Source organism: Rana temporaria, chromosome 4, assembly GCF_905171775.1.
Source record: "Rana temporaria chromosome 4, aRanTem1.1, whole genome shotgun sequence".
Classification (NCBI taxonomy): Eukaryota; Metazoa; Chordata; class Amphibia; order Anura; family Ranidae; genus Rana; species Rana temporaria.
Window position 1 is genome coordinate 426,149,741 of NC_053492.1, and position 14,841 is coordinate 426,164,581.

At 44.8% G+C, this 14,841-nt stretch overlaps 1 protein-coding gene across 2 annotated transcripts in view; it reads left to right on the top strand.

Moving 5' to 3' along the window:
• TAF1A (TATA-box binding protein associated factor, RNA polymerase I subunit A) overlaps positions 1-11,609 on the top strand; it is a 47,724-nt gene extending 36,115 nt beyond the window's left edge. For both annotated transcript variants that reach the window (XM_040351410.1, XM_040351411.1), the window contains exons 10-11: positions 2,156-2,310; positions 11,321-11,609. In XM_040351410.1, the coding sequence (XP_040207344.1) occupies positions 2,156-2,310; positions 11,321-11,409 (244 nt within the window). In that variant the 3' untranslated portion in view covers positions 11,410-11,609. The remainder of the gene's footprint in view (positions 1-2,155; positions 2,311-11,320) is intronic.
• The last annotated feature ends 3,232 nt before the right edge of the window (positions 11,610-14,841 follow it).

Here is a 14,841-nt window from a genome sequence, read left to right on the forward strand (position 1 = left end):
TGTACTTATTAAAAAGCAGTCCTTTTAAAGCAGTTGTAAACCCTTAGCTATACCCAGGAAAGTGACTAGCCTCAGATGATGCATTTTTTTTTCTCCCTCCAACAGCGGCAGTTTATTTAAGTATGCTTCACATATTATTATTATTATTATTATTATTATTATTATTATTTTTTTTTTTATTTAAGTTGATCAAGTTACTGAATGAGAGGATGCCTAAACTTATAACTTGCGACTCTGATTACAGTGCCAGATGTAGCAGGTCGTTTCTTCAGCCAGAAAAGCATTGGATTTCATATAAAAACAAATTGCTTTTTGTATGACACCTACAAATACAGAGTTTAGTTTCTAACTTGTATCGTGTGGTTAAACGGCATATACAGCTGGGAGAAATGCAGAAATTACACTGCAGGTGCATTGGCTGAGCAGGGTCCATCTGCTCCCTGAGATACAGGAAGTGAAAGTATAATGCCGCACCCTAACCAAATATATATATTTTTTTTACATTAACATTGATCAGCCTGCATTTGTACATTGAGCAGACTGACTCCAATACCGTGCTTTTTCAGGGATGTCTTTTAAACCACAAGGGACACCACTGTGACTAAGCCCCTGATGGATGGAGTGTGTGTGTGTGTGTGTGTGTGTGTGTGTGTGTGTGTAATATATATTACACACACACACACAGTTTAAAAATAGCGCTATTAAAACGCTCATAAAACGCTCTCCATGCATCTCAATGGACCCTTTCACACTGAGTCCTGCAAGAAGCATCTTTGGAGCAGCTTTCGGGCGCTGAAAAAAAAAATAATCCAAAAAACGCCCCTCTCCATTGAAATGAATTAAAAGTGCTGTAAAAACGCCTTACCCTTTCACACTGAGGCGTTGCAAAAACACCCTAAAACGTTAGGGTCTTAGCTGTGCTTTACCAGCGTTTTTTCAGGCGCTGGCAGTGTGAAAAGGCCTGAAAGCACTCGGTCTTTCACATTGGAATTGCAGATGAGGCTTCTTTCAGGAGCTTTTACAGGCTTTTTTTTAATGCCAAAGCGCCTGAAAAAAGCTCGAATAACGCCCAAAAAACGCCCCAGTGTGAATTGCCTGTATAAGTGAGGGAGAGGTCCCCATTGTCTCAATGAGAGAGAAAGAGAGAAGGATCATATTTCCTACCCCAGTGAGAGACATTGAGGTTCCCTTACTTCCTGACCCGATTGAAGGTGAGAGAGAAGGGTTCTCTTGCTTTCAGTCTGTGGGCACGCAAAGGATCTTTTCACCTTTTGTCCAAGGGCATGGAGATTGTCCATAGCAAACAAAAAGTGTCCCTTTATGTCAAAAGTGGTTTTAGACCAGCTAGAAAACAGCGATAATAAATTATAATCACTTGCAGAATTGAGCGATTTCGATTTGTGGGGAAATTCGTCATCAAAAAAATAAAAGTAATGACAGCGACAATTCTGCAACTGAGCAAATTTCAGTGTTTTTGATTTGATTACATTATTGAATCATTTTTATTATAATTATATTATTATGTGTAATTATAGTTATTTATTATATTCTCATTTTGTTTTTCAAATTTTATTATACCCGGGATGTCTACTAGACTCTTGTTTGGACAGATTTAAGTGAGTTATTCCTAAGATTTACAGGCCTACAATGTAAAACGCCAAATTTCCATGCAAAAAAAAAAATTGTACTACTTTCAGCACCTAAAATCTGAAATGATCATACCGCCAGGGAGGTTAAAAAAAAAAAAAGAAAAAAGTATAGTTCTGACTAGTTGGGCATCCCTCCCTTCTTGCCAACCCCCCTCAATCCTGTTGAGCTTGGTATACATATCTATTTTTTTTTTAACCGTCCTCTTTCTGGTCACGTTATATGTGGGGTCCTTTTTTCCCTGCGAAGGTGGGCTGAGCACCCCCCACCCCACTCGCGGGGTGGTGGGGTCTATGAGAACTTGCAGACATGGTTTTACATGACTCTGAGGATCGGTGAACCTGGATACAGGTTGGCTACAGAGTGGAACAGCAAGGAGGAGAAGGTGAGTATTGCTGTAAAAGCTGATTCCCCAACCGGTGCTTGCCTACTTATTTAGAGCAACGTACAGTATTTACTGCATTGTTTTGTAAGATTTACACTAGATTGATGTAAGCTTCTTCTTCAGTGGTCAGACATCTTGGATATTGGAGGCGTGGAATTCCAGGAGTGACTGGTGGCCTTCATATCACTTTACCCAATTCCAAAAGAAGAAGGATTGGGAGAATTGTGTGGCACTCGCCATGAGGAAGGCCTCTGTGGCTGCCATGTTACAGGGACAAGGTGCGTGACTCTGGATATATAGCTTTTTTAATTTATTGACTATTGGTTGACTATCCTTGTTGTAAAATCTAGAATTGGTAAATTTAACAGTCTTGTATGTTACCTGTAAATAATGCAATTACTTTTAATGCTTGCTATTGATTAGAGAGGGTAAAGCCTAGTACATACAGGCCTAATTTCAGGCGGCATCAATATTCACCTTCGGTCCAACAGAAGCTGGCCAATGGGGCATGACCAAAGAAGGTCTACTGATCCGCTCCCAATCAGTGCTCTCAGCCAATGGAGTGTTCTGGTGGGGCCTGGGGCAATAGCACAGCAGGGAAGAATGCTGTACTAACATCGGATAGTACAGCGGCTCTTCCTGAGCTGTCAAGTTGTGTGGGTTTTTTTTTTTCGTTCAGCCCTGCTGGGTTGAACTAAAAAAAACGACTAATGTGTACCAGGCTTTAATATGTACTTGGGAAGGGGTGGCATGTCTGACCACTGCAGAGAGACCACACAGAGCATTGTTCTTCTCTGCAGAATACTGGCAGGAGACTGGCTGATTTCTGAAAAAAATAAACCTAAAGCCTCATACACACGATTGGACTTTCAATCAGACTTTTCTGTGGATTTTTGTCCGAAGGGTGTTGTCCGTGAACTTGCTCTGCATACACACAGCAGAACATTTTCAGCCAACTTTCACCAAATCGCATAGTTTTTCAGCTCTTTACCGCCACCCCTTGGGCAACTTCTGCTATTGTTGGCTGATGTTTAGTATTGGTTCTGAGCATGCGTGTTTTTACTTTGGACTCTAGTCCGATGGACTTGTTTACACACGATCAAATTATCTTCCATCAGACATTTGGTGTCAAAGTTTGAGATCATGCACAGAAAACATTTGTTTGTTGAAAAAGCGTGTGTATTGGCCTTAAGACTGCCCATTTTTGCTTTGATGTCTCAGGAATGTATTTGGCTGATCTTTTGGGCCTTTTAAAATAAAGGCAGTATACTGGGAGCAATATTTGGGCACAGATGATTTCCTGTCCAGTCACCTGATAGAATAAAATTATCAGCTCTTATGTTGGTGATTGTTTTGTCTAGTTTCTCCCCTGATAGAGCAACTAAAATCTTATCTGTAAAGATCTTCTTTTCTGTAAATGAAGGGCCCTTTAACACTGATGCGTGTGGTTTCTTTTTTCTGCTTGCAAGAAAAAGGTTTCCCTTTAAATCCGATGGGACATTTCACACCAGGTGCATTTTTTACAGGTGCAGTGTGTTGTGAAAAGTCCTCTTTGCTGCATCTTTGGTGCGATTTTGAAAACCAAAGCAAAAACAGATTCCCATTGAAATGAATGGAAATCGTGGTAAAAGCGCACTGTGACTTTGAACAAGGTTCAAGTTTTGGAATTGCCCAGCCAGAACCCATACCTGAATCCAGTTGAAAATCTGTGCGGTGATCTAAAGAGGGCTGTGCACAGGAGATGCCCTCACAATCTGACAGATTTGGAATGTTTTTGCAGAGCAGAGTGGGCAAATATTGGTCAAGATGTGCTATGCTGATAGACTCGTACCCCAAAAAGACTGAGTGCTGTCAAAAAGTGCTTCAACAAAGTATTAGTTTATGTGATCATATTTATTTTACTTTTTTTATTTCCCTCCATTCTAAAAGATTTCAGTTTTGTTGTTCAACTGAGTGATACAGTTTTTTATTTATTTTTAACAGGTGTGTAGACTTTTTATATGCACTGTACTTGCATGCATACATAATTGTAAGAGTTATTATTCCTCAAATACCATGTTTTATAAATTTCCTTATGTATATGACCATTTGGAAGTAAGCTTTTATGCCAATATATTGATTTCAGTACTTTTGTGAATCACTGACCTTCGACAAGTCTACTGATCAGAAATGGTAGTATACCTGCCCCGTGTTGCTCAGTGGTTGCTCCTTTCGATTCCCTACATCTTTACTGTGTTCTGTAGAGCCGTAGGGGCAGGCGGGAGGAACCACTGAGTGCAGCGGCGGACCACAGGGTCAGTTTCGAAGTAGACTTTTTATTTAGATGATTTTTCTTCATCACATAAGTGGTTTTGAGGCATACTCCGTGGTAGAGGTAAGTACTTTTTAATATATTTTTTTTTTTTTTTCCTTTGCAAGGATGTGTCAAATACATTTTTTTTTGACAGTTGCTTAAAAAGGGTAAATGTTCATTGTTTTTAAATGGCAGTTTGTCTGGAGTTTCACCTTTTTTAAGGCTCAGTTCACACTGCCGCGATACAATTTTTGACACAAATTTTAAATATTGTAAAACGCACCAAAGTAGCATTGATGAACGGCACCATTGAATATAGGGTGTTTTTCCCTTGTCGTGCGACCCAAGTGACATCAGAATTCACACTAGTGTTAACCAGCACTAACACTTAAAATCTGCTTATATTTTGCCTCTTCCTGATTCCTCCCTTCCCCACATAAACATGGTGATGAACTTTAAAAAATAAAGTTTCTTTATCGTACATCACGGGACACAGAGCAGCATATTCATTACTATGTGGGTTATATGGAGTACCTTCAGGTGTTGACACTGGCAATCTCAAACAGGAAATGCCCCTCCCTATATAACCCCCTCCCATAGGAGGAGTACCTCAGTTTTTACGCCAGTGTCTTAGGTGTTAGTCATGGTTTAGCTTGCCTCCGCATCCTTGGGATTAGGTGAGCTACCGGTTCTGTCCAAAAAAGCCTGAGCGCTAAAGTGGTCAGTAACCGGACCCCAAACCCTTGGGGTATAGCCCATAATGCTTTCTTTTTAAGAGAGCTGGACCCTGGGCCCAGAACTTAGAAAACCTTTGGGCGCCTAATGTTTTCTGTTTGCCAGGGTGCTGTATGGGTCCAGGACAGTGGATCCTTCATGGAAGAAGAAGGTTCCCAGGGCCTGAAGGTCTAGACATCCCCACGGAGATGGGGGAAGATTGGGCCTCTTGCTTGGCAAAGTCCTGCGGCATGGAGCAGGTAAGTAAGGGGAAAAACTTGCGGAACTTGGCTCTTAGCAAGTTTTTTCTGGGAGGTCACAGGGGACATGCCTAAGGTTATGCATTGCATCTGGCAAACCAGTCACATATCATGAAGATAGGATGGCTCTATATGTTATCATTCCCCATAAAAAGTGACCTCCCTGGTAGTGTTGGAAAAGCTGTGAGTGGGGCCTTTTGTGTACAAATGTATGTGTTGTGTCAGAGAGCTATGCTTACCTGCAAGCCTCCAGGCGATGCTCTATCCAGTCCTCTTCCTCATGCCTGCAAGGCAGGCAAAAAACGCTGACCTCCTCGTGTGTTCCAGGCCTGCGGCTGCAGGAACAGAGAGGCCCTTCCTCCCAACCCCCCCCCCCGTCGGCGGGCGCGCGCGCGGTGCGCGTGCACGTGTTATAGGCGCATTTGGCGCCGTTTTAGCTGAGGGGGAAGGGCGGGTCAGTGGTTTAAGGAAGGGGCGGCCCTTCCTTAGTGCCACAGCTCATTCAATACTTTGGCTTGAGGGAGGAAGGACTGGAGTGAAGCACGGGGCGCTGAGGACACACAGTGGCCAGAAAGAATACTACAGTCTTCAGAAGATTGTGGTTTAGCCTAGGAATAGGCTGTTTTTTCTTTTCCATCTCATAGTCTTTTCTTTGGCAATACTACTCAGGGGGATAGAATGTTTTTTCTTGCCTAGATTGAAAAAAAAAAAAAAAAAAAAAGAAGAAAAGTTTTTTTCTTTTGAAAAAAAAAAAAAAAAAGTGTCATCTGGGGTAGAGGAAACATTTTTTATTCCCCAAACAGGTGTTTGGGCATTTAACTATTTATAAGTCCCAGGTACCAATAAGTAGCAGGTGTGCCTCGGTATTGTACCATGGCATCAAAGAACAAGCCAGAGGGTACAAAAGGTGGGGATTCCCCCACAGAGTCTGAGGTCTCGGACAGAGCTATGCCGCTGCTTTCCCCACAGGGAGCCTTTGGGCCATCGGGATCTGGGGCTGGAGCTGACGCGAGTCAACCCAACCCTAAGATGGTCACGGAGGAGGTGTTGCTCACCTCTTTAAATGAGATGCGGAGAAGCATGGGAGAAATGATAGCCGCAGCTATGCGGGGTAGTAAACGGAATAGATCTCCGTCACCCGTGCGCGGACCCTCGGAAGAGGAGGTCCTTTCCTCTGGGGAATTGGACGACCTCTTGGACAAAGACCAAGTAGGTTCAGGGATCGAAGATCCGGATACAGAGGAGTCTGGGGCAGTCTCCCTGAGGGAGAGCTGGTGGATTCAAGGCTTGACGGACTTGGTCCATAAGGCATTCAACCTGCCTGTACCAGATCTCCAGGTATCGACGATTTCAGCTTTGGGCTCACTGAGGGCGCCTCAAAGCAGTGCTGTGTTTCCGATCCATCCTCTATTGGAGGGAGTCTTGTTCCAAGAGTGGAACAAACCAGACAAGGTGTTCTTACCACCTAAGAAATTTTCTGTCTTATATCCTATGGAAGAAAAGTTTTCCAAGAGATGGGCTTCTCCTGCAGTAGACGCAGCCATCTCATGTGTTAACAAATCGTTAACATGCCCTGTAGAGAACGTACAGGTTTTCAAAGATCCAGTTGATAAGCGCTTGGAAGCACTACTTAAGAACTCCTTCACTTCTGCAGGGGCAGTAGTACAGCCAGCCGTGGCTGCGATTGGAGTCGCTCAAGCTTTATCAGATCAATTTAAGCAAATGCTTGAACTTATTCCTGCCGAGCAGGCAGAAGAGTTTTCGGATGTCCCTAAGGCCATATGTTTTACGGTAGACGCAATCAAGGATTCCATCCAGCAAGCGTCACGTTTATCGTTATCCCTTATCCATATGAGAAGACTCTTATGGTTGAAAAGCTGGGAGGCTGAGCCCCCATGCAAGAAGCTCCTGGTAGGGTTCCCCTTCCATGGAGGACGGCTCTTCGGAGAGGACCTAGATAAATACATTCAGACCATTTCAAGCGGCAAGAGTACACTCTTGCCAACTAAGAAGAAGGTTCAGGGGCCTGCGTTTAAACGACAGTCCTCCCCTGGGCAGGGGCCCTCTAATGCCAAGCAGTATCGACGGCCTCCTGCAAGAGCAAACTTCGGCTTCAACAGCAGATCAGAAGGACAGGCTGTTAGAGGCAAGAGGCAGTGGTTTCGCAAGCCAGCAAAACCAGCCCCCAAGTCTACCTCATGAAGGGGCGCCCCCACCCACGAAGGTGGGGGGAAGGCTGCGACTCTTTTCGGAGATTTGGGAAGCCAGCATTCCCGACGAGTGGGTACGGTCTTCCGTGGCCACAGGCTAAAAGCTAGAGTTCCTAAGGTTTCCTCCTCCTCATTTCCAGGAGTCGAGGATTCCAAACGATCTGGAGAAAGGAGCCGCGTTAAGATCGGCTCTAGATCATCTACTTTCCCAGGGAGTAATAGTAGAAGTACCAGTCCTGGAACAGGGGCTGGGTTTCTACTCCAACCTAATGGAGGCTACGGCCCCCCGGGTGTTCACGAAGGTTCTAGCTCCAATCCTAGCCAAGCTAAGGATCCAAGGGGTCACGATCCTAGCATACCTGGACGACCTCCTAGTCATAGACCACTCGTCTCCCGGCTTGGAGCGAGCAGTGGCCCTCACGGTCCAATACCTCGAGAGGTTCGGCTGGGTCCTAAATCGAGAAAAGTCAGCATTCCAGCCCACAAGGCAGTTGGAATATCTCGGCATGAGATTAGACACAGAACAACAAAGGGTGTTCCTACCTCTGAGGAAGGTCAAAGCCATCAAGGAATTAATCCTACTGGTTCTAAGCAAGAAGGAACCGACTATTCGCCTATGTATGAGACTACTAGGCAAGATGGGGGCTACATTCGAGGCGGTGCCATACGCCCAGAGCCACACTCGCATCCTGCAGGCAGCCATCCTGTCAGCATGGAGCAGAAGGCCACAGGCCTTGGATATCCCGTTGCCACTCTCATCAAGAGTCCGGCAAAGTCTGTGTTGGTGGTTAGACCCTCAGAATCTACTGAAGGGAAAGTCTTTCAACCCAGTGGCTTGGAAGATAGTGACCACAGACGCCAGCCTGACGGGCTGGGGAGCGATTGTGGATGGTTCCACTCGCCAAGGTATTTGGGCAAGGCCAGAGAAGCTTTTACCCATCAACATCTTGGAGCTCAGAGCGGTTCGACTAGCCCTCAGGGCTTGGACGTCGAAATTGCAGGGGTTCCCGGTGAGAGTTCAATCAGACAATGCCACGGCAGTGGCATACATAAATCACCAAGGGGGAACCAGGAGTCAGGCCGCTCAGAGAGAAGTGAGCTTGATTCTCCTAGGGGCAGAGGCTCATGTGCCCTGCATATCGGCAATATTCATTCCCGGAGCGGACAACTTTCAGGCGGACTTCTTAAGCCGCCAGACTCTATTGCCGGGGGAATGGTCTCTGCATCCACAAACCTTTCAAGCACTCTGCCAAAAATGGGGAGTGCCGGACGTGGATATCATGGCATCGAGACTCAACAAGAAGCTAGACAGGTTCATGTCCCGCTCAAGGGATCCGATGGCCTGCGGAACCGATGCTCTGGTTTGCCCTTGGCATCAGTTCAAACTTCTTTATGCGTTTCCCCCGCTCCAGTTACTACCCCGCCTGCTGCGCAGGATCCGGGTGGAGCACATACCAGTCATCCTGGTAGCTCCAGCATGGCCCAGAAGGGCATGGTACTCACTAATCTTAAGGATGGTAGTGGGAGACCCTTGGACTCTTCCTCTACGGCCAGACCTGCTATCGCAAGGTCCGATCCTCCACCCTGCCTTACGGCATCTAAATTTGACGGCCTGGAAGCTGAATCCCTGATTCTCAGGGGTAGAGGTCTGTCTCAGAAAGTAATCTCTACCCTAATCAGAGCCAGGAAACCGGTCTCTAGGGTGATTTATTACAGGGTCTGGAAGGCCTATGTAGGCTGGTGTGAGTCCAAGCGATGGCTTTCTCGCAAATTCACCATTGATAGAGTTTTAAGTTTTCTCCAGCTAGGAGTGGATAAAGGATTGGCATTAAGCACAATCAAAGGACAGATTTCTGCTCTGTCAGTGTGGTTTCAGCGGCCGCTGGCCACCCACTCGCTGGTTAAGACCTTCCTTTAAGGGGTCTTACGTATTAAACCTCCAGTTAAATCCCCGCTTTGCCCGTGGGATTTAAACCTTGTTCTGTCAAGTTTACAGAAACAACCGTTTGAGCCGTTGGCTGAAATTCCTTTGGTTTTACTGACAAGGAAGTTAGTATTTTTGGTCGCCATAGTTTCCGCAAGAAGAGTATCGGAACTGGCGGCCTTATCCTGTAAGGAACCATATCTTATTTTTCACAAGGACAGGGTCGTTCTCCGCCCTCATCCTTCCTTCCTACCGAAGGTTATATCCAGTTTTCATTTGAACCAGGATTTGGTATTACCATCCTTCTTCCCTAAACCTACTTCCAGAAAGGAAGGGTTGCTGCATACCTTGGATATCGTCAGGGCCATGAAGGCCTATCTTAAAGCTACAAAGAAGATCCGGAAAACAGATGTGCTGTTCATATTACCGGATGGGCCCAAGAAGGGGCAGGCAGCTGCAAAGTCCACCATTTCTAGGTGGATTAAGCAATTAATCACTCAGGCCTACGGCTTGAAAGGGTTGCCTCCTCCAGTATCATTAAAGGCTCATTCTACTAGGGCCATGGGCGCCTCCTGGGCAGCGCATCACCAGATCTCTATGGCTCAAGTTTGCAAGGCGGCAACCTGGTCTTCTGTCCACACGTTTACAAAATTCTACCAGTTGGACGTAAGAAGGAATACTGATACAGCCTTTGGGCAGGCAGTGCTGCAGGCTGCAGTTTGAGACCCTCGGATTCCGGGGGCTCCTCTTTTTTGAGTTAAATTTAAAATTTAAGATTATTTTTCTCAACTAAGTTGGATTTATTATGATTTGAGTATTTCTCTAAATTAAATCCTTTTGTCTTGGAGATGTTCTCCCTCCCCTCATTGTGAGCATTGCTTTGGGACATCCCACATAGTAATGAATATGCTGCTCTGTGTCCCGTGATGTACGATAAAGAAAAAGGGATTTTTAATACAGCTTACCTGTAAAATCCTTTTCTTGGAGTACATCACGGGACACAGAGCTCCCACCCCTCTTTTTGGGGACCATTTTGGGAGGCATACTGCTTGCTACAAAACTGAGGTACTCCTCCTATGGGAGGGGGTTATATAGGGAGGGGCATTTCCTGTTTGAGATTGCCAGTGTCAACACCTGAAGGTACTCCATATAACCCACATAGTAATGAATATGCTGCTCTGTGTCCCGTGATGTACTCCAAGAAAAGGATTTTACAGGTAAGCTGTATTAAAAATCCCTTTATATAATTAAAGCAGATTTTATTTTTATCTTGGAACCAGTGACCTCATCACTACGTCTCTGCTTCTTTATGAAATGTAAGCAGATTATGGCTGGTGGAAGGGGTCGGCAGGTGCTCTACATGGTTTCCGCAAAACCGTTCTCAGACTTGGTGCAAGACGTGGGCTGGCTCTTGGTAGGAGTTATGCAAATATCAAAACGCCATGATGTGAGGGTATCCATCTGGACAAGTGGTCTTTTCCTAGGCAGGCTGTATTTGCAATGCATTGAAGTGGAGCCCCAGCTCCCCCACCAAAAAATGAATGGTCAGCAGCTACAAATACTGTAGTTGCTGAATTTTAATATTGGGACACTTGCCTGTCCAGGTATCCTGTGATATCGGCACCCCAGTTGATTTTTCCAGCGGCTCTCAAGTGCAGCCGCCGACATTCCTTGCAGCTTCACAGCTTAGGAGGAGGACGAGACTGGAGTTAAGGTTGTAGTTCAGTCTTTTAAATCTGTAACCATGTTTTGTGTTTCTTGAAAAAGAGACATTTTGTTCCTTACTGCAAACTGCTTTTTTAAGCTTTTTTTATTTTATTTTTGTATATACTTTATTTTTTTCCTAGAATAATCATACCAGATATTCTTTCATTTTTTCACTCCTAGACTGCAGTTACTTTTCATCTGTATACCAGTTGGGGGATGACAGCCAGAGAAAAGACTTGGACCGGGTGAAAAGGTTTTTGAAGACGTGACTGGAAATCCAAATTTCTCCACAATGTACTTGATTGGAGCCCCTTCAGTTTTATGCAGGGGAAGCCCTGCTGTGAGCCTGTTCTAAGGTTCTTCTTGTGAGGCAGAGCTTGCTCCCTGATCTTGTGTGACAAATATTTATTGGTGATATGTTTCTGGTTGCATGGACACTTTCTAAATGGATTAAAGGAATGCAAAGCCAGCTCTGTATTTTTTTCTCTTTATCCAATCGCTATGTGAACCTAAACCAGAAATGAAATTATAGGCAAAACGACAAACCACTACAAATACTGTAGTTGCTGGCTTTTAATATAAGGACACTTACCTGTCCAGGGAGCCCACAACGTCGGCACCCGAAGCCAACCCGTCCATCGGCTTCGGGTGCAGGAGCCGGCATCCTTACTAAGGGAAACGGGACGTGAAGCCTTGCAGCTGTTTCCTACTGCGCATGCCTGAGTCGTGCTGCTCATTCTTGCACATACTTACGTCAAGTTACCTACTTCAGTCCCGGGCCATAGTAAAAAGACGGCCTCCAGGTGGCTCTATAAATCCGGGTGGCCGTCCATTTGCGGCCTCGGGTCTTCTGGCCACTGGGGGGTGCGGCGGAGTGCCCGGCGCGTCACCGCGGTGCCGAAGCGCGTGCCTGGCAGCCGCGATGTCCGCCAGGTGCCCGCGATCGGCAGTTTTAGAGCAGGGACGTGGAGCTCTGTGTGTAAACAGAGCTCCACGTCCTGTCGGAGAGAGGAGACTGATGCTGTGTCCCTTGTACATTGGGACACGGCATCGGTCAGTTCCCTCCCCCCCCACAGTAGGAATCACTCCCAGGATATACATTTAACCCCCTTCCTCGCCCCCTAGTGTTAACCCCTTCCCTGCCAGTCGCATTTATACAGTAATCAAATCAAAATGTGAATGGTCCTAAAAATGTGTCAAAAGTGTCCGATGTGTCCGCCATAATATCGCAGTCCTGACAAAATTCGCAGATCGCCGTATTACTAGTAAAAAAAATAATAATAAAAAAAATGTCAGAATTCTATCCCCTATTCTGTAGCCACTATAACTTTTGCGCAAACCAATCACTATACGCTTATTGCGTTTTTTTTTTTTTTTTTAACCTAAAACATGTAGAATACATATCGGCCTAAACTGAGAAAAAAAATATATATTTTTTTTTTTTTAAAAATGGGATATTTATTATAGCAAAAAGTAAAAAAATATTGTGTGTATTTTTTTTTTCAAAATTTACGCTATTTTTTTTGTTTATAGCGCAAAAAATAAAAACCGCAGAGGTGATCAAATACCACCAAAAGAAAGCTCTATTTGTGGAAAAAAAAAGGAGGTAAATTTTGTTTGGGAGGCACGTCGCACAACCGCGCAATTTTAATTTAAAGCGACGCAGTGCTGAAAGCTGAAATTTCGCCTGGGCAGGAAGGGGGTATATGTGCTCAGTAAGCAAGTGGTTAATATATACCTTTTGCATACCTGATTTAGCAAATGCTTTTCTTCCAAAATGTTCCTCCTTGTTTTCCCGTTTTTTTTTTTTTTCTTTGCTCTTTGTTTCGCTGTGCTATCAAAGAGTCGGAGGAGCACTCTGGTTGTAAGGTTGGCACCCTATAGTCCCAGTGAAGGTGCTTGGGACTAAATTTTCCAGCATTCTTCTTACTCTCACACATTAGCAGGGCTGGGAGTAGTGTGGCAGAGCCAGACCAGGTTTTTAGATGGTCTAATAAGTTGTCTATTATGGAGACAACGTTTTATTACCTCCCACTACGCTGCTTCTCCATGCATACTGTAGTCCAAGGGGAGATGGTAAACTTAAGTGCCAAAATTTTCCAACGACACAGGTGAGCGTTGTCCCCACATAAATTAAAGTGACGTAGCTTGGATTGGCATGATTACTGTGTACTTTGGGGGCTCGTACAGGGATTAAAAGAAAACACACAAGCTATATTTTGTGGTTTAAAAAAATAAAATACAATTTAAATGCAAGCAGTGTAAGCACCCAAATGTTACCTTGTTGTTCACCTCCTGTAATTGTTTGTGCAGCAGAGCTCAGAATGGGATAGAGAGAAGCAGAAGCTTCAGTGCTTATTTGCTAGCAAGATACGTGCTGACAGGAAGAGAGAGCAAAAAGATAAGCACATTCGTTTGCTGCTTCTACTTTCACTGTCCGGTTACCAGACCTGTAACTACAGCAGAGAAAAATCAGGTTTTCTTCTCTGTCAGACAGGGTTGCGCCGTGTGTAAATCTCAAAACTGGATGGACGAGGAAAAAAAAAAAAAAACGGGTCTGACGCTAGGCATCTTTCAATCCTAATGGGGCCCAAAGTTGGTCTTTGTTGCCAAGTTAATGTCATTTAACTGTAAAATATCCACTTGAAGATGGCCTAACGTACATATACATTACAGCTTTTAAGTGGTATACCAGAATAATGCCTGCAGCTAACAGCCAGTCTAGTATTGTTTTTTTTTTTTAGAAGGCCAGGTCTGGAACTGAAGCCAGCGATTTCCCTGGCTTACTCTAGAGACTATGGAGGACTAGAAGGTCTCAAATGAGCACCATCTATGGTAAAGGAAACTGGAAGCGACATAGACCCCAGATCTCTCCATGAAGAGTACCTGTCACTGCCTATTGCTGTCACAAGTGAGGTTTACATTACTTGTGATGGCAACAAAAGTGATGAAAAAAATATGTAAAAAAACTGTATAAAAATAAAATTAATAATAAAAAGGGGGAGGGAGTAAAGCCCCCACTGAGCCCACGTGCTAAGGCGTTGTCCCCCGCATGCATACGTGAACAGCGATTGCATCACACGTGAGGTATTGCCATTGTAGTACCAGACCTCCTCTAACTCTAAGCTGGTTACCTGTAAAGGCTTATAATTAGTTGTTTATGGAGATTTTTAAATGCCAAAGTTTGGTGCCATTCCACAAGCGGTCATGCAATTCTGCACCCCAATAATTAATGGACGGACACCGCTTCCTGAAATCTTGACATTTGGGTTATGTTTCATAAATTAGGAGAGGACGAGGCAGACATGTTAGATCATTTTAAAACATGTAACTATACCAAAACTGAACAGCCCCGCCCAGGGGGCGGTCCCTCTGGTCTTAACCCCTCACCCTGCACTCGGCAGCTCAGTTTTTTTTCTGCCTAGTGTAGGAGAAGGACCTGGCTCCCTAAGGGCCCATGGTCCTGAAGAAATTTTAACTTTTTCTGTTTACTATTGGATCCTGAGATCTACTATCAACTGCCGGCTGGGTGACAGCCTGGATAATATAGATGCCGGGGTCCGCTCTGATGTAGGTGGTCTGCCTTTTTGGGGGTTCCCGTTTTGTGTGCCCAGTGTTGTTTGGCCCTTAATTTGTTTGTAGCCCGTGCTCTGTTTTCCTGAGGTAACCGGCGGCCATCTCTTTGGGTTTTTTTCACATGG